The sequence below is a fragment of the Sinocyclocheilus anshuiensis genome, unplaced genomic scaffold (genome assembly GCF_001515605.1).
Source record: "Sinocyclocheilus anshuiensis isolate Anshui unplaced genomic scaffold, SAMN03320099.WGS_v1.1 scaffold238, whole genome shotgun sequence".
Taxonomy (NCBI): domain Eukaryota; kingdom Metazoa; phylum Chordata; class Actinopteri; order Cypriniformes; family Cyprinidae; genus Sinocyclocheilus; species Sinocyclocheilus anshuiensis.
Genome location: NW_015547674.1, coordinates 1,986,542 through 2,007,637, shown reverse-complemented (window position 1 = coordinate 2,007,637; position 21,096 = coordinate 1,986,542). Strand labels below are relative to the sequence as shown.

The following is a 21,096-nucleotide window of genomic DNA, read 5'->3' as shown; positions in this document are numbered from 1 at the left end:
TGTGTGTGTGTGTGTGTGTGTGTGTGTGTGTGTGTGTGTGTAGCCTTTGCTTCAGTCATCCTGTCTCCCACAGAGCATAATAAACACTTAAAGCACATCTTATAAAACACTTTAAAAAATAATACAAATTGGATTCAGAAAGTATTTAGACCCTTTCATTTTAATTATGTTGCGGACTTATGCTAAAATGTTTTACATTTTTTATTTCGCATCAATCTACACTTCATATACCCTGTCATGACAAAGCAAAAACCAGATTTGTGATAACATTTTTAAAATGATAAAACTGATATATCACATTGCATAACTTAGTGCTTAGTTGAAGCATCTTTAGCGGCGATTACAGCCTCAAGTGTTTTTGGGTTTGATGTGACAAGCTTTGCACTGGATTTGGGGATATTCTGCCTCCCAGCCGGATCCAGGTCTCTCCAGAGATGTTTGATTGGTTTTTCCAATCAATGTGTACAAACATCTCAAAGATAATCCAGAGAAATGAGATGCACCAGAGCTAGATTTCAAAAGTCTTCGCAAAGGCTAGGAATGTTTCTGTCAGTGTAATAGTTCAGTTTTTTTATTTTTAATAAACTTGATAAGTTACCACAAATCTGTTTTTAACTTTGTCATAATAGGGTGTGGAGTGTAGATTGATGTAAAAGAAATAATTTAAAGCATTTTAGCAAAAGCCTGCAATGTAACAAATACTTTGGAAAAAAAAATACTGAATGTAATCCTTTTGGACACTTAATTGCATGTTAATTAGGTGCTTAAGTCCTATACTTAAGCAGGGCTTAAGCACATCTTTATATGTAATTTCATGATTACTTCTATTGTCTTTGAAATATGGTTAAAGTGCACTGCTGAATGTACTGACAAGTATTTATGGTATAAATATATTTTAATGTCATTTCAATGGAAACTTGAATGTCTTGCATTTAAATATATTTGTAGTTAGACGTTTGTAATGATAACGCTGTGATTTAGTATATTTTAAAATATATTAACTTTAAATGTGATATTAAATAACACTACAGTTAAAATTATAATCAAGTACTTTACATGTGCTTTAGTATGTTAGTCAACACTTCAAAATAAGTACTTAATTAAATGCACTTTGTAAAATTGTATTTAAGTGTGTTAAGAAATGGTCATGAAAGTGTCTCCCTTTGAGTACATTTAAGTGGCTTTTTATTTCATTCATATTATTTGCAAGTACAGTTTTTAAGAGTTTTTGTTGTTTTTTTTTAAACTAAGATTTGAAGTACACTACAAGTGTGCATTCAATACAATTAAACACACTTATTTTTCAAGGGAGGAAAATCTGTTCCTATGTAGGTTAATGAGGTCAAATATTTAAACTATAGCAAAACATCACAACAGGTACACAAGTAAACGCTTCTTAAATCCCGTCGCGTCTGTAACTCAGGTGGGGCAGTGTGGTAATCCCGTTAAAGGATAAGTACTGACGCTTCATTAGCAGGTTGATAAGGCTATTTCACACAAATGAGGGATTAATATCTCAGAGTGAGAGCGACAGAGAAGAAAGAGAAAGCCTTAAGAGACAGAACACACACCGCAGGAATCATGATTTGAAGGCAAGCTTGTTTACGGCAATCTGGGACAGAGGTAAAAATGAGTAGGATTTGAGGAATAAATAGTGATTGCGGTGTTGTGTACTAGCAAACATGAACCGCTGGAGATTTTGTTAAGCTTTATTACAAATACAATGATTACTACAATGACAGACATATGTCTAGCAGTGTTAACAGCTGATCGTAACGGATGGGTTTGTGTGGTTGTTAAATGCATGTTGTTTGCCCTTTGCTTCTCTGTTCCTTTTAAAGTAATTTCCTGGATGGTGATTTGCGGTACAGACTGTCCTAGATGTAGGTCAAACTGTTTAGCACTGATGGGACAGTAATTAGAAGCAGGGTTTTGAGAGACTTGATGGGAAAACCACAAGGAGTGGTATGACAAGTAATCTACGACTGTCTCAACCACAAATGACTCAAGTTTCCAGTGTGAAAGCAAAAACTCAAGGTGACAAAATCACAGCCGGTCAATATGTGGAGGGGATTTTGAACCAGTGACTTTTCATGCAAACGTAAACATGACAGAAATAGAAATCAAACAACCAAACTTGATTTTAATAGCTGTTTTCTTGTGTCATCTCTGTTTAGGACACAGTGTAAGAGACAGTTGTCCCAATGAAAATGTTTTTTTTACAGTATTATTCTTTACATTTTTATTAGGCCTTTCAAGATTAATGTAGCTGGAATAGCTGTTCATTGAGTTATTTCAGAAACACAGAGCTTACTTTGTATTTTATGTGTAATTCTTTCGTGTTTTTACCCTGGCTTGGTGAATACCTAATTTATGTCAGTATTTTCAACCTTTTGACAAAAATCAGCTTATTTCTCAACATTTATGTATAGCATTGTTCTGAAATATGTTGAAAATTGGATGTCATGGATGTGTAAATGTTTAATGCAGCAGCAGAATACAGTAAAATTCTAATAATCATGGCATGTTTTATTTCAGTTCTAAATAAACACAAAGAAAAATGTTTAACCATTTATTTATACGCACCTGTATAATTAGAGGTGGGCAGTATGAATAAAATATGTATGAAACAATATTGTTCAAAAGTTTAGTGTCAGTAAGTGTTTTTTTTTTTTTTTACTGAAATTAATACTTTTAATCAGCAAGGGCACATTAAATTGATAAAAAGTGACAGTAAAGACATTTATAATGTTCCAAAAGATTTTTATTTTAAATAAATGTTGTTTATTAGAACTTTGTATCATAGTTTCCACAAATTATGAAGCAGCAGAATTATCTTTCAGTATATACTTTACCAGTGAAATTTCACAGTTCTCAAAGTTGTATTGCTGCTGTCACTTTAAGACTTAATGCACAGATTCAATGTCTTACTACTAGGGTTGGGTACCGTTCACATTTTAACCGGTATGGCACCGCTATCGGTACCTGAATTTCGGTGCCGGTACCCAATGGTATCTTTTTCCGGTACTTTACTCTCTGTGTAATTACAAAAACATTTATTTCAGTGAAAAAATAAGTCCAAAAGTCTCAATTTCAACATCTTGAACATTAGCGCCCTACAAACTTTTTCTTTCTTTTTTTTTCCCCCCAGAAATTCTTGTTTTAGTTTTTCTGAAAATCAAATGAAGGCATTAAACATTTATTTTAAATCAAATGAAAATTAAGCCCTTTTATTTTTTGGCAAATAAAACTCAGGTTTACTGTTGAAATGAATACATGGAAGAAAAATTGTGTGAATATTCCTTTAAAACATTTTTTAATAGGCTAATAATTGTATTATTATTTTTTCTACAATTGAGTGATTAATCTGGTTGTAATATTTATTTTTATCATTTAATTGTTTTATTTAATTTTAAATCAAATGAAAATTAAACCCTTTTATTTTTTGGCAAACAAACTGAGGTTTACTGTTGAAATTAATACATGGAAGAAAAATTGTGTGAATAGTCCTTAAAAAAAAAATGTAATAGGCTAATAATTGTATTATTTTTTTCTACAATTAAGTGATTAATCTGTTTGTAATATTTATTTTTATCATTTAATTGTTTTATTTAAATTTGATAGAAAATGGACTATTTAAGGATGTACATTATACTGTACAAGAGTAATATATTTCTGTTACATGTTAAACCGTACATTTATTTTGACAGGTTGCCATGTGTGTATACAGTATGATGATGCTAGTTTTCTCAAATGAAACGGTAAAATTCTCGCCAAGTGACTCACGGCAGCTCTGGAGATTAAGTTTGTGTGTTCATGCCGTCATATAGTGAGATGCAGAGGCCGGAAATCACCGCGAGCGTCACGCGTGCTTCAGTATTTGTGTAGTAAACAAAACCGTTTCCGCCATTCATACATACAGAGGCAAGTGGAACATGCAGGATTCATATTTAAACCGTCTTTTTGCATTTTAATATCCACAGACACTAGTTCATATCGCAATTCGAATTAAGTGGCAGACAGTGGCTACTTTTGATTTATTCGTCCAAAATTGACGAATTCCGTGGCATTCCGCACTATAGAGTAAATTACGTTTTTATGAATGGACTCCACGATCCCATCCGCGTTTTCGCAGAAACCATATGGCCCTAGAAATGTAACCACACTTCAGAACATTTCGGCTTGCCCTGTGTGTTGTTTGAACGAGTTGCAGGGGTGACTTCACGTCACAGGCTCTCTCTTTCTCTCTCTGTAGCGTATGCGCCCAGATGCGTTCTCAGGTACCGAAATTTGGCACCGATTGATTTAACGTGAATCGGTACTCAGTATTACCGACGTAATTCGGTCGGTACCCTTAAAAGTACCGAGTTCGGTACCCAACCCTAATTGCTGCACATCAGAAACTCTCACAAACGTTTATGTTCACTTAAAAGCAGGGTAGGTGATTTAGTTAAAAAAAAATGTTGTTATGCTGGTTGAAAGTCTCTTCACATCTTGATAGCAATCACTGAGTTAAATGCTCTAAATGTTATATTTATATAGTCAAATTTATAATATTTATATAGTCTGTGGAAGGCGTAGGACCATAAAATGCTCATCCAGTCATATTCCTCGGTCCGAGGGCTACGATAGGCTGTCCTTCCTGCCTATTAATGTATGTATTCGCATACATCTGCGCACAGTTCACGCAGACATGATCCATCATCAGCGCATTCTGTTATGCTATTGCAGACCAAGTGAGAATGGAAGGCGTTATTATTGTAATATTATGCGCTTTGTACTGTAATGTTTTCAATGAATGAGACATGAGGTAATCTGACAGCACTGCATTCAACGCCGTCTCGTGTCACTGGTTAGCCTCTGCTCTGCGCGTTCATGTGTTTTGGAGGAGGCGTGGCTTTGGAGAGTGATTTGCAGGGAGGGTGGGATCTTATGCTTTCAAAGCTAGCTTGCTATTGCTAGCCTCTCCGAAATTGCCTACCCTGCATTTAAGATATAACTGATGCAAGTAATCGCTAACATGGCCGTTTTTCGATATATCAAGCACGCTGCAAAAGTAACCTTAACTTTTTTTCCAGCCAGTTTGAACGATGTATAACAATTCCGCTGGTTGAAATGTTGAACCATTATACCGGCCACCCTTTAATACATGTATAAGAATGCAATCCCACACAGGCACCTCCGTTAACTTTTTCGAATGATGATGCTAATTAAATGTTGAATTATTGTTGAACCAATTTGTTGAAATGGAGAGTTTAGAAAAGGGCATTTGCAAAAATTATTTAAACAACTTCTTAACAATATTGTTATTTTTTACTCCTGAGGTTTAATTAAAATGCTATTAAAACATTTCAACACTCTCCTGCTCACAAGTCGTGAAATCAACACACTGAAACTGTCTTTGGGAATCTAATGACCAAATAAAAAGCATCTTAAAGTCATTGTCATACACATTGCAAAATAGGCTTATTGGAAGTTACCTAGCTGGGACTATTTTCAGGTGTTGCGTAAAACTTCATTAAGTGTAATTTAAGCAGTTGTATAGCCTTCAAATCAGTCAGTTTTAACCTTCAATATTATTGTAATGTAGTACCAACTGACTCTCATGTATATTTTACAGCATTAGTTGAGAGATTTTATTTCCTTGAGAAAATTTGGCATGTACTGTACCTGATGTATATCCAAAATAATCGATATTGAATCGAATTGGTAATCGAATCGAATCACAAGCTTGTGAATGAGAATCGAATCGAATCATGAAATTTGTGTCAAAACCCAGTCCTATTGAAATATTATTTGGTAAACTGGTAGAGGGCGGAGTCACACAGACCAAAACAAAAACAGACATTCCGACACAGAACACATTTAAAAATCAAATAACTGGCTGTAGTATTTATTTTCGGAGAAACAAGTATGTGAACTTAGCATGTTTACTCAATATCTGCAAATGTATTATGTTATGGTATTTTTATGCTTTAGTACAGTCAAAACAAAAATACATACATACAGCACCTTTAACCTCTTATATTTAGTATTTGTATCACCCTAGTATTTGTAGAATGGGATAACTTCACTGATGCCATGTTCAGTGCTAGTCAACATATTTAAATGCTTTCTGTTTGTGTCCAGTGTAATCTGTGCTATTCAGTAAGCTTCCAACCACAGTCACTGACTATTTCTGGACATCCACCACACAGTGCCAACCTGTACTTTTCACTTCCCTTTCCTAGAAGTAACTTTTTGATTTCATACATGGGTGCCTGTAAGATGATGTTCCAAGCCAAACAGACACTTTGAAACTTTTTCCAGCAAAGTACTGTTTTTTTGGTCCTTCCGGCTGTACTTACCTACATTCTTCACAGGGTTTGTTTTCTGGCCACTCTTTTTCAGCTTGCGCTGTTATATTTAGATGCTCTGTTTTAAACTATGCAAGATATTTTTAGTTGCATGGCTGTCAGTAATTCTGAGGGTCAGGCATTGTTGCGCGAATGAGACCGGACTGAATAGCTGTCCGAGCCTCAAATATAAGCTGGCGCAGTCATGCTATTGAATGATCTGTCATCTGGGTCAAGAGGTTCAGAGGTGGTTTTGGCCACTCAGAGTTTCCTGATGACAGCTAAAGCGCTCTTTAGAGATACACCTGCTGCGCTACGGTAAATCAAGTCCAAAAATCTGAAATGTGCAGCAGGACAGTAGCGCTTTCAATTAATTGCTTGAAGAGGGTTTTTCTGTAATGTGGTGAAATATTTTTGCCACTTTTCAACAGGCACACATCTATTTGCACTCATCTAGTTATAGATCTTGTAGACTAGTGAACGATTCATCCATGTACACTCTCCGAAAAAGATAAAGGGCCATCACTGGGGCGGTACCCTAAGGTACGAAAGCTAAAAAGTACATCTTTGTACCTTATTTACCCCTAAAGTGTACTTATGAAAGGGTACCGACCCAGTTTTGTACTGTTGTTTTGATCTTGTAATTTTTATTCAAAATGCAACTTGATCTTCCAGTGAAATGGCAGACTTCTCTCTGGGGTCATATGCCCGATTTCTCCAATCATTCTGTTCAATTAAATCCTGTCGCTTTCATACAATTCTCTGCAAAATCACATTCAGATCTGCCTCCATCCAATCAACAACTGTTGGATAGCACAGAGTCCCTGTGCTTTTATTTTTCAATAATCCATTAGTCTTGAATGTAAGTCTTGAAAAAAAGACCTGTCATTACTTCAGTTTCACCACAAACTTTAGCTTTGTTATACACGCAAGTCACTTTTGATTAAAGTGGCTACAAACACAACAAGCATAACTATAGGTAAACCTTCATCATATGAGTTTAAAGTACAAAGTTACAGCTTAGCCTAAATTTGTCGTAAAGGGGCACTAAGTTACTTATGCACTACTAAATATTTTTGCGTTACACGGTTAAACTTAGTTGAAATGTAACTATATATAAACTAAATATTTACGGAACCCTTTGAGCAGGAGTAATGTTTGGAATAAAACAGCAGTAAGCTTTAATAAGCTTGCTTTACCTGACAGACTAAAAATCCTTCAGACATCTGATAATGATAATAATAAATAAATTCCATTTCGGAAGTTTTTTATTTTTTTTGTATCAGTATTTAACAACACTAGTTTAGGGTCATTTCTCACTATTAACTAGTTGCATGTCAGCATGCATATTACTAGCATATTGTCTGTATATTAGTACTTCTAAAGCACATATTAATGTTTTATTCTGCATGACCATATTTTAGATCCCTTAATCCAACCCATACCTAAACTTAACAACTACCTTACTAACTATTAATAAGCAGCAAATTAGGAATTTAATGAGGCAAAAGTCGTAGTTAATAGTTAGTTAATAGTGAGAATTGGTCCTTACAATAAACTGTGACCCAGTATTTATTTATTCTTGAAGTTTTAATTATTGAAGTTAAATGTCATATTACATGATTACGCGTTACTTTACGGAGCGTTTATGACCTACTAGCTGTATTCTGCTTGAAGAACTAATGGTGCAACCAAATACGGTACAGTAACAAACTAGCTAGTAGTTGCTAAACGTCTGGGTTCCAATTTAAGTAAGAACTTGCAAACGGCTGGTGCAACCCTGCTCTACATCTATAGGGTTTAAGATCGTTCAGACATCCTTAAAAAAAGCTAATTATCCAATTGTGCCTTGGATTTGCACTGTGTGCATATAGTCACATTGTTCACCGCTGCTCTGCAGACTTTGTTCTCTGCTAGTGAAAGGTGTGAAGGACAAGAGCTCTAAAAAAAGAGCGCAGGGGGCTTATGGGCGATTGCCCACTGGAATAATGGCCACTGTTGATAAATAGATGACTGTGGCACCTGAGTTAGCGAGGGCTCTGGGGCCTCCAGCTGCCATGGCAACAGAATTCCAAGGCTGTCCATTGGCTGACGCGTTGGACAGCTGATGGGGGTTTGGAGAGACGAATAAAGGGCCAGGATTTGTCTCAACTGGGAGTCGAAGCTAGGTGTATTTTGTGTCGTCTGTAACGATTACAAGGCGATTTGCTCTGATTGTTCTCGTAAACTTTTTTTTTTTGGAGCTTTTAAAGATTATTTGGCACCTAGAGAAGCAGACAAACATACCATGCCTGGCGTCAGATTGGACCCCACGCCAGATCAAGGCGACCAAGTCAGTCTCCAGGACAATCTGGATCAAGATTGTGCCGAGTCGGGCCTAGAGGCCGTGATCGGAGACCTACTGTTACAGACGGTTGCAGACGATGAAGACGAAAAAGCAACTGATGAACGTTTTTATGAGCTGGAACTCAGTCTTCAGCGAGCCGTGGAAGAGGTACATTGCGATTTGAAGGTTTTCGGCAAAGCTATACAGGCACGTCTGGAGGAAGCGACAGCCCAGGTCATGCCTGTTGTTGAGGCCATCGCCGCCTTACAGCAGGAGAACACGAGTTTAAGGATCCAACAGGAGACGCTTGCAAGGCAAGTAACGGAGCTTTGCAGTGCCCTTGGACTGCCTGAACCGAAACTGACGCAACAGCAAGACGTCGATCCAGCAAACAGCAATCCATCTGATGGTGAAGTCAACCCAGTGCTACACCCTCCTACCTTTGCTGCAGTTTGCCGCACATCATCTGTGTCATCTCCCACCGGCAGGGTCTCGCGTAGCAATAGCATGGTAGTATAAGTGTGGCTTTTTCCTCAGACATTTAGTACTTTTGCTAAGGCAAAGAATCAGTTTAAGTTCAATTTAAAGTGAGCTAAAAACAGACTTGCATTGGGACGTTAACCATATCTGGAGACCACTTGGGGTGGCTCTTTTGATTTGGGCCAGTTTACCACTAATGGCAATGCCCTGGTCACCAAGAACACCTAGCATTGTGTTTTGCAAAAATTCTTTCATCCGGTAGGTAACTGACTCAGAAAGATGCATATTATAAGCTTTTGCCAAATTAAACTAGTAGTATTTTTCATATTTATGCTTATGAATGATAGAAAATTGTTTTTCCTTTATGAATCTGCTGTCATCATTTGGATGGCTTTGGTTTGGAAAGCATAATTTTCCACTATGTATTATTATTAGTCATCTGCACTCGTGGTGAATAATGTGGACTGGAAAAATCTGCCAAGAAAACCATCTAAATGTAGGGGATTGGGTTAAAGCTTTAAAATGCTAAAGATTTTCTTTCATTGAAGCTTGTGCCATACTTTTGCTCTTTCTTCACAACTAGACTCACAGACTTACCATCAAAGATTCCATCTGGTATAAATATTTAATTTTAACTTATGCTTCAAATAGATTTTATGGCTTAGTGCAGTACATTTGAAAACAAAATGAATCATATGGCCCATTAATGTCTGATTAATTGAAAGTCTTAGTGTCTGACTTTGCTTCCAGGAAGAGATTTGAGTCAGTCAGATCAGATTTTCCAGGGATCTCTTGATTTAGGGCAAGTTACGCTCTAGATATAGTGCAAGTAGTTAATTGAGCAGGAAAGTTGGTGGTAATTTAGTTTTGCATGCATGTGCTAAAGTGAATATTAATTTCCTAGATTTGGAAACTGTAGTAAGGTTTGTGCACTGCTTGAAATATGCCTTAGCGTTTTAAAAGTGGGCTAAAACCTGTCTGAACTAGACTAGTGTGAAGCAAAGCCTTGTTAATCAGGGATTAGTAAGAGGTAAAAAGATAGTAACTCGTTATGGCACCAGATTTGCAGTGGGCATTCGGGTCAATTTCTGCATAAGTCTATTGCAGGTCTTTGTATGTGTTTGGTGATGTGCATTATTGTGTGTGGATGCCAGACTCTCATTTAAGAAATAGCACTTTTGCATTATATACCCATTTTTTTTATAGGGCTGCCAAAGTTAGCACATTGCCTTATGAGATTAATTAAATGTCTAATGCTGTTAAGTTCATTTAACACCCCTAATGCATTTACCTGATTTGACATAATTGCTTCATTGTAGGGTTAAACAGTGCGAGCGCTTCACTTGCATTTGCGACTAAAAATAGATGTGGGCGAACTGTAAAATGTATTTAGGAGCATTTGTGCGATTAAAACAAAGTATTAAATATCTTAAATGGTGTAACAAAAGTGTAATTATCATTTTAAATTTAATTCGTCTTAAATTTGGGGACGGAAAAGCAGGAATCACGATACAGCCTAATGTGATTATTAAACATAGAAAGGCTATGATTTCATGAAATAAATAAATATGAGCACTGCACAATTCAAAGTAAAAATGTGGCACTGTTTTGTATTCCTCAGGCTTGCGGTCTCAGATCAGTTCATAATCAATGAAAACCGCACATTTATGCCAAATGATTGCTTATGATTGTCTGTTGATTAATTATGACAATGTTTACTTTGTTGTTTATATTGTAATATGTTGTAAATGGCTATAAGAGTGCATATTTTATTTGTATTTTTTGAATGAGCAACCAACAGCAGTAAAGCATAGACATTTCAAAATAAGAGTCATTGCGTATTTTAGACTTATTTATAATTAAAAGTCATGCATGGATAAAGTTTTTTTTTTTTTTTTTTTCTACTGGTTTTTATTGGTATTTATCTAGCATTTAATAAGCCGTAAACACTAGTAAATTCCGTCTGGGCTGCCTCGCCACAGGAAGAAAACTGAATATTATTTAGCACATTATTCAATATATTGATTGTTTGACTAGTATCAACACAATAATCTGTTTATAACAGTTTATGTGTGTGTGTGTGATTTTATATATATATATATATAATAAAATAACATTAGTACAGTTTAAAGCTGAAATATATATATAAAAAAAATCTATTGTACTTTCTGTATTCTAATCAATTAAATATTTTTGCTTGTTTTGCTTGTACTGTAAATTTCTTGTATCCTTTTAAGAAAAAATTATTAAAAACGTTTTTCAATGCGCTCCTAAATTTTCAACAAACATACTTCTTGGGGAAAAAGTAAGCGTCAAGCCCTGCATTGAGATCTTCATGCATTGAGTGATTTATTCAGATCAAATAGTTTTAAAGTTGTGCATTGTTTTGCCTTTGTCCCAAGCATTTTATACCGTGGAGACCTAATTTTCCACTGTCTCAAGAGTGATAACGCTCTAAACGCTGTTGATTCTAACCGTCCGACCCGACACGCACATCCTTCATTGAAGCAGAGATCAGTGAAGCTCTGAGTGTGATGTGGATGAGAGCGGCAGGCCGAGGCTCTCAGGGACATTCACAGAAATCACTGAGCTCTCATTCCTGTCTAAATGTCAGCGAGCTTCCACGGCTTTTGTGTAAACACAGCTGTAGCCATAGATCAGATTCAGAAACATTCTCTCCCTTCCACCAGCCCCTTTTTCCATCTACTTTTTCTGCTGTAATGGTTTCACTCACTCTCTGCTCTTTCTTGCCCATCTCTCCATCACTAGGTTTATTTTTGGACGGCTATTTTTATTGTTCCTGCTCTTAAGTCCTGATGTCAAATGTCCAGAGATATAAATGTCATCACTGTGTTTTAGTATCATAGTTTAAGATCTTAACAGGCATCTCTGTCTGTCTGTCAGCATTATCAAGATGTTCTTCCCATACGCCAATATGATGCATTTTAACATGATAAACTTGAAATGTTGTGATGATCATGCATCTTTCTGCAATTGCGGTGACCACTTTTGAATGTTATACATATAGTCTTAATTCGTTTTAAATTTTTAGAGTTCAAAATGTTCAAAATAAGTTTGAAAGCAATTTATTGTTAAATATAAAATCATAGAAGTCAGATTCTAATGAAAATTTTAGTGTAACCGCTGTTACCACAATATAAAAAACACCAAAAGGACTTTGAGGAACACTTAAGTTCTTCCTTATGCTAATGGCCATGTGTGGTGAGGCGATATGTTACAAGTCCATGAATTTTGAATTTTTGAAGGGCCTTTTTAAAGGTGCCCTATTATGCCCCTTTTTACAAGATGAAAAATAAATCTCTAATTGTCCCCAGAGTGTGTATGTGAAGTTTTAGCTCAAAATATCCCACAGATAATTTTTTATAGCTTGTTGAAATTGCCACTTTTAGGGTATGAGCCAAAACACCCATTTTTGTGTTTGTCCCTTTAAATGCAAATGAGCTGGTGCTCCTGCCTCCCTTTTCAGAAGAGGGCGGAGCTTCAAGATCTCATGCTCCAGCCTAGGGCTGGGCGATATAGCTAAAAAATGTATCAACGATATAATGTTTCATATTATCAACGATATAAGGTATCGATAATTATTGACATTTTTATAACCTTTTTTAAAATAAAGAGCAACAGAAAAAATGTTTACATTTAACCATTGTATTTTTAAATTAACTCAATTTATTGAGACAACTATTTTTTTTGTTGTTTTGTTTTAACAGTCAAACATAAAATAAAAATTAAACAAATATCTAATTTCTAATGTTTTATATGCAGATTAAATAGGTTAAACTTTTGGCTTGTTCCCGAGGCCACAGGAGGGCCTAATGAGCAAAATAATGCAGCACATTAAATTGCAACGCAAGGAAATAACTGTCTATAAAAAACGTGCATTACGTCTAAATTAACTCATATAAATCAAATATAATTTCGTAAATTGCATAAACAGTTATGAACAAAACAGCATCACGTATTTATGCATTGCTTAATACAAAGAGCCGAAGCACCGATCGCACAGATTGCCTTTAAAAATATAAGAGACGCAGTGAAAAGGAATAAACCTCCACAGATTCGTGACGTGTTTTCTAAAAGTTTAAACTGTTTTAACTTTGCATGGCTTTCTATACATCTCTTGTGTGAGACGCGAGTGCAGCAGTCATATCTGTCCGTCTAAAAAATGCGCTGAATTTGCATTCTGTGTGAATGGCTTGGCTTCGGTTTCCACCTAATCAAGATCTTTTACGCATTGAGCTACTATATTTCTCTAATATTTTGAATGAATAACGCAGCAACTGTGCGTCTCGTGGGCTAGACTAACAAAACATTAAACTACAACGTCACTTACATCATAACCGCATCTCGCGCTCCACTGATGACGCTCCCTGACGCGCACCTAACATTGGATTGTACTATTTTTGCATTCTAATGCAAATATTTATTTTAAATTCGACTAATATTCATTTTTTATTATTCACAATCTCCTCATCACAGGCAGGCACAGCACTCATGTTCGTGTTTGTGTGTGCTGTCTGCGTCACTCATAGCACGTGCCTATATCGTGCACTATATCGGAAAAATTTTATATCGTTATCGAAGGTGTACCATCGATAAATATCGATACCGTTTTATCGCCCAGGCCTACTCCAGCATACCAGTAACAACAAAACAGGACAATCTCATGCAATCTGATTGTACTGTGCAGTAAATGCGCGTTTATGAATTACACAGACGGGGAGCACGGCGCGATAAAAATAACGACATAGCTGGTCTCATGTTGCAAATTCAAATTTCAAGCGGTCGACTACACATTGCTTTCATATGCAATTTTTAACTGCTTAAAGCGGACCTATTATGCCTCTTTTTACAAGATGTAAAATGAGTCTCTGATGTCCCCAGAGTGTGTATGTGAAGTTTTAGCTTAAAATACTCCACAGATTGTTTTTTATAGCTTGTTTAAGTTGCCACTTTTAGGGTATGAGACCAAACGTGCTGTTTTTGTCTTTGTCCCTTTAAATGCAAATGAGCTGGTGCTCCCCGCCCCCTTTTCAGAAGAGGGCGGAGCTTCAAGAGCTTGCACACCGGCAACACACAACAATCTCACGCACTGAAACTGTCAGAAACTCTGAAGCGATCGACTCGCATTACTTTCATATGCATTTTTTAACTACCACATTCCTATTTACGATCATTCTGGTAGCATGTGAAGGCAGCATCAGTGAAAACAGGCAGAGACAATGGTAGCTTTAGCAACATTAGCCTTACAGAGTGCCAAGAAGCTCTTTAGGAAAACAAAATATGACGCGGGATGCTTACTTTGTCTGGAGCTGAAGTTCGCGCACAAAGCGTTGGTATCGATCCCTCTTTCAGAAGCAATCTTTGCACAACTCCAGCGCTGAACTGACCCTCGCTTGTGAGGCAGTCCGGCGTAAAATGATTCGCACAAACATACTGGACTTTTTTTCTGGGACATTTCCTTCGAAAATGAAATTTAACCACCATGTCCTCAGCAGTCTATGGAGACTCCTATGTTCGTTGGTGCATCCCAACACACAACACTTGTAATGCCTCTTTGGTGCTGACATTGTATCTCCAGCAGCTACAGCAAGAAAACGGTAATGGCGGACCGCTGCTTCTCACTCAGGGCGGGGTCTATGCTAGTAGGGCAGAGAGTGTCACAAATGGGTGGGATTTTCCCGAGTATGACGTCATTATAGGGAGAAATCTGGAACTGCTCGTTTGGAGAGGCTGTTTATGATTTATTGGGATTATAAAAAAATTAGTGGGTGGATTTTTACCATTACAGGCTGGTTGTTTTCACACTGCGGCCACACAACTGTGTTCAAACACCTTATAAAAGTGATTTTTGCATAATAGGTCACCTTTAAATCTTCAGTTATCTTATTTATGCTATATAACCCTGCAGCACCATTTATTTGTTTAATGAGATTGTTGGAAATATTGATATACCATTGATAAGATCAATGGCAAATTATCAGTAAATTATTGTTTTCTAGTTTTAATGATGTTCAAATGCTGTTTAATGTTGTCACCCTAATTCTCATGCAGTCCTTCTGTTTATTCGTAACTACAGTACTTTGTTAAAAGGATAGCATGACTTTAGTTTCACTAGTTTAAATTATAAGTATCTTAATATAAATCAGAGAAATTTACTCTAAAAAAAAAATCTGCATCTGTGGTTGCCAGAACTTTACCATAAGAAATATGGTAGCAACATTGCACTTAAACTTGCAGTAAAAAAGCCTTTTATTTCATTAACTTGAAATAATGTAATGTACTAAATATATACCTATATACCAATAAACTAAAATCTATTTTTTAGTTTTATAAATAATATACTGACAACCCTGTTAAAAACACAGGTGGTCATGAGAAAGTCACACTATGAATCGAAGTTCATCACAAGTAGCTTTTCCACATACTGAGGTGAATACTAATGTACAGAAGATGCACGGTTTCATGCACACAAATACAAATCACCATCATGGTAACACAAATGACATGAAATAATGTAATAAACATTCATATATCAACATAACCATATGTACAGAAGAAACCGTAATTTAAATGAAAAACTATTAAATGTGAGCTGGGAAAGTAACAAAGATGTTCTTTTCACCAAAAAACTATTAATTTAACAGTATTTTACTGTAAAATGACATGAAATGTCACAATATATATACGAAAGTAAGGGAACTTGCCGTTAACCAATGAACCGGTTTTTACTGTAGCATATGTGTTTTGCCAATAAAATTATGATTATTATTTTTTTTACAGTGTAGCTTTATAGTGTATCATACATACAAGCATCATGTTGTTGTGTTTTATCCCCCCGCACTCACAGATGGAGACGGAGCCCATTTCTCTTGTGGGTGAATCTGTGTGCGAGGCGTCCCGTGACGTCCCTGTGCTTCCTAACGGATCATCCATGACCTCCATCAAAAGTGAGGTGCAAAGTGAGAAGCTGACCTCAGAGAAGCTGCAGGAGATTGAGGACGAGGAGATCCTGGACAAAATGGTACTGCAGTTCTCCTGCTGTTAGATACAGACATCACCAAAAAAAAAAAAGGGTCGTTCTTTATTTGTGCTGGTGCATCCCTACTTTGCAACAGTTGAAATAAACTTTCAATACCAATAAATCATAAAATGTTTGCACATTTGTATTCTGTAGTGTGAACATTTGTGCATGGTTAAAAGGACAGTGCACAAATATGAATTATACAAAATTTAAATACATAGCGATACATTTTTTTATTAAAAAAAGAACAAGCATTTTTACAAATCTGTCTCTCGTTTGCCACTGCAACTCAAAAATGTGTCATGATGCTCCTGCAGAGAGCACAGGTTTAAATTTGGCTCGCAGCATTCCCGAAACTTTATAATTTTCATGAAATGGTCTTCAGATTCTCTCTTTTATTTTAAGAAATTAAAAGATATTACAATTTGCCTTATTTACTTTTTAATACAAATTACAGGTTTTATTGTGCAGGAAATGTAGTATAGCTATTCTGGTGCAGCTGCACACAGTCAACAAGGGGCATGGAAGGAGAAAGCAAAAGTATTTTTTAACCTGTTAGTGCCCATGGTACACTGCGTGTTTTTGAGGGTTGAAACCATTAAGATTTAAGATACCATCAACACAGCAGGTACAATCAGTGTCTTTGTCAGACCACCAACAAGGCTTCATGCTGTGATCCCATTGTGTTTTCCAGCTAATAGCTCCCAGCTGTAGTCATCTGCAGGCATCTGTTTACAAAAAAAAAAATGTAGGCAGAATGTTTTCTTCCGTTTTTTCCAGTGTGTTCAAAGTTCTATTGCTCAATACCAGTAAGACTTACAGTGATTCTCAGGTTTGTAAACCTCAAAGTTTCACCTTTCAAAAGAGACCAAAACCACGCATATACTCCAAATGGTTCAGGAACAGCATACAGTTTACTTTGGGTATGCTAAGGGGTTAAAACAAAACAAGCAACACTATTCAGAGAATGGAATTGAAAAAATCGCTGTTTATTTCGCCAACACATTTCGGCACACGGGCTTTCATCATGTTATTGTGCATGATTCATCAATTCAGTATTACAAAGGCGATACTTATCAGTACAAAAGTACAGTGAGTTTCTGTATTATTGTTGTTGTTATTATTATTAATTTGTATTTATTTTTTACAGCTTGATGATTGCAAAGACTTTGAAGAAAGGAAAATGATCAGGACTGCAATGAGAGAACTGCGAAAGAAAAAGCGAGGTGATTATATCTGCCTTTGTTTTCTTGTACAGCACTTATCTCTCCTTCTCCTCTTCTTTCGTTATTCTCTCTATATACTGAGGGGCGTCAACATATAAAGTCTGAGTTCTCAGTGCCAGACTGTCTGTCTTCCTCACTTCCCTTCTGTTGAGTGCTGTTTCTCTCTCTTTGCTCTCAGAGGCTAGGCTGGGATGCACACAGGAGGAAATGGGTAGGGTTTCTGGATTGTGTGTGTTTTTGCCCTACTGGCCCTTTGCTAATGCCCAGGGCCTTGGTGAAGGGTCAGTTAGGCTTCATTTGGCTATTGACTTGGTTTGTATTTGCAGAGACGGTATGTCGTTTTTAATGTGCCACGTGTGATTGGTGTGATCTGGTCATGTTGTTTGACCATGCATGACATTTATGTGTTTTGTTATCATATGGTACTGCTTGCTTTGTGTTTGCTTGATAAAATGTACAAACATATGTTCATCTATTGGTGTGGGGGTGTGCGATATTGACTAAAAATGATATCTCTGTATGTTCTGGGGTTTTGTCAATAATTAGACGATATTTTGCTGAGTTCGTGCTGATACTTTGGCTGGTTTGGGCCTGCCATGGACAAGCTTTTTCAGTGCGGTGATTTCCAGTGGCATTTTTACCTTATAAAGGCAATTTCTTCTAACCTTATTAGATGTGCGCATCATCTTTTATGTCAAACTCTTAAATTAATTGGCTGTTACCAATCAAATTAGATCAATATCAACAAAATCCATTTCTGCACTGCAAAAGCTGCCGATTTGAGTGACATTTAGATGTATTTACACAGACTGTTTAATGCAGCTCAGAGGTGGAATGAATGCATTTACACAGCTGCAGTGTAAATTAGTTACATTGCAGTTACAACTGCATAAATAATATGAAATTATATTTTAAATATGAATCTAAAACCACCAGTAGGTGGTGATAAGTTGCTGTCTTAACGAGTCTCTTGAGTCATTCCTTCAGCTGATTTGTTCAAAACTTCAAACGGTTGATTCATTAAGGAACGAAGCGAATGAATCATTGAATCACTAACCCGAGTTGTTCAAAAATTAAGCATCACTATCTTTTGCTCAGAGACACACAAGAGTTCTGCTTTAGCTTTGTTTGAAACTGTTTTCTTTGGCAAAATAGAGTATTGATGATGACAGTAATATTGATAATATTTTTCAAATGTAACTCGCAATATTAACCTTATGTTTACTGAACTGTTGTATAAAATGAATGTCATTTGTTATCATAATTTGCAGTCGTGCTGATATTCAGGAAAAAACAACATGACCGCTCACACATCGTTAAAACGGCAATTGCGATATTATTGTAGATGATAAATATTGCACACCCCTACTATGGTGTTAATCTAAGATCTTAACGCTTTCACACAAGTGCTTTGAACGTGATACTGATAGAATCTGAAGCGTGTGATTTCTGTGCCACTAGAGTTGCAAAAATGATGGTTTCAAACTGGTTTCTTGAACGCACTCCCTAGTCAGATAGTCTCACCCGTGTTGATCATGATCACCCATGTATTGTGCATCCCTGATCCATCCTCCATCTTCACCCTGATTTCTCTTCCCTTCATCCTGACGCTGTTCATTTTGCCCGTGTCCTCAGACCAGAGAGAGAAGGAGCGAGATCAGCGTCTGCTGGAGCTCAGGCAGCAGCGGGAGGAGAGATCTCAGAAAGCCCGTGTGGGTGCAGACACCAGTGAGGTCGTGGTGAAGAAGATCGAGCGCTCCACTGACGGCTCCGCTATCAGTCACATCACCAGTCGCGTTTCCCATTCAGGTAGCAGAGCTGTAATGTAGTGAACTCTGCTTGCTTCATTTTATTTTCCCCCTGCGGTCCACTTAAAACTCAAGGTTTATGTTCAAGATTTTGCACCAAAAACAGTCATAGTTTAGTTTTACAAGACCCTAGGAATAAATTAAGGTCTATTTAATATCAGCAGACTCCTTTTTACACTTTTAAGAGCCCTCCAACATGTATTTGTGTACCTTTAAAATTGCATTCAGGTGAAATAGGTGCATGCATTTTAAAAACCCATAGTTTTTGGTGCAGGAATGAAACTTTGGAAATGGGTTAAGACTATCAAATAACACATCCTTTTTTATGAGATATCACCAAAAAATATATATTATGTAATTACAACACGTATTGTGTTCCAGGTCAATTTTGAACCGGGTATCAAATGACGCTTCACACATGATGATATGCCGACTTTTTTAATCTGTTGGTTAGATTTGTCTCAAAAATAGTTTGGTAAAATATATCCAGTCTCTTTCCCATATATCTCACACACTTTTAGGACTGATTTGTGTTGGTAAACATGAATATGCACACACAAGTACTATAAACAGACAAAAGATGTAACAGACATAACAGATCAACTATATTTGGACTGCTTTTAAGTAGCCATGAGTTATAAGTTCAAAGGAATTTATTAAATCCAGTTGATACTGGTATTTTTCAGATTATATGTTCTTATACATTTCATATAATGATATATTCAAATTAAATTTCTCATACTGAAAAAAATGATGGCTGTCAAAATTAATGTGTTAATTGTGCAATTAATTTTTTTCAGTTTAAGGCATTAAAAATATTTAACGCAATTAACGGAGCATCCATTTTTTCCCCAGCATCCTTTGGCTAGTGTTACAGTAGACCATATGAACACGCACTTAAGCATGATAAGTCGCAAAAGAGAGCTGTCTGTGAAGCAGCTCTCTGTGAAAACGCACTTAAGCATGATAAGTCACAAAAGAGAGCTGTCTGTGAAGCAGCTCTCTGTGAAAACGCACTTAAGCATGATAAGTCACAAAAGAGAGCTGTCTGTGAAGCAGCTCTCTGTGAACACGCACACAGAAAGCCAGAAAGCTTCAGCCAGCACGCCAGTAGTGCACTGAGTTCTCTTTCACAGACAAAACACCAAAAAAAATTGTCAAATGCCTGTTTTTGGCGAGTGACCTAGTAAAACCATCTTAAATGTTAAAAAGTCCTAAATGACCGTAAAGAGTTGGGAGAAAGTCGGATGTGTGTCAGATCCACGTCACATGCATCAGGTTTTAAAGAGACAGCACTGCTTTTAAAGTGAAACCTGCTGCTGTCTGTATCATTTCTGTAAATCAAAGAACAGAAGAAAAAGAGAAATCACTCACTGCTCTTCGCTGATTGACTTTTGTAGCTTGAATAAAGTTGAATCTCTGTTCAATTTATAGTTTATATGAAGATTGTTTTAATTTCACTTAAAATTAAAAGTTGTTATATTTTTCAATGCCTGTTAAATGTTAAAAATAATGACTTTCAGTTATACTGTAATGTTGAATGGCTATAAAGCTATAAATAAGTTCCCAACATTTATGGAAAACTGCATTTAATAGAGACATCAGTAGCAGGATTGGTATCAGTGATACTGGCCTTCATTAATAATAACTTTGTAAAAAGATGCAATTAAACACATAACTAATATATATACAATCTTTGTTGTTTCTACATTAATTTGGAGATTCAATGTGAAATTATGACAATATAAATAAACTATATTAATATCGCAATTAATTACAGAAAAATGTGTGATCAATTAGTTATTTTTTTTTAATCTAGTAAGAAAATAAAAAAAAATTATACTTTTTTTTTTTTTTTTTTTTTTGTTTCACACTGTTT

General features: G+C 36.2%; 1 protein-coding gene across 5 annotated transcripts in view; it reads left to right on the top strand.

Moving 5' to 3' along the window:
• The window catches only part of LOC107702966 (smoothelin-like), a 76,439-nt gene that overhangs the window by 42,915 nt on the left and 12,428 nt on the right, over positions 1–21,096 (top strand). For 3 of the 5 annotated variants that reach the window (XM_016505440.1, XM_016505442.1, XM_016505441.1), the window contains exons 11-14: positions 16,010–16,183; positions 17,334–17,409; positions 17,588–17,620; positions 19,045–19,218. In XM_016505440.1, the coding sequence (XP_016360926.1) occupies positions 16,010–16,183; positions 17,334–17,409; positions 17,588–17,620; positions 19,045–19,218 (457 nt within the window). The remainder of the gene's footprint in view (positions 1–16,009; positions 16,184–17,333; positions 17,410–17,587; positions 17,621–19,044; positions 19,219–21,096) is intronic. The other 2 variants (XM_016505443.1, XM_016505444.1) reach the window with 1 other exon arrangement.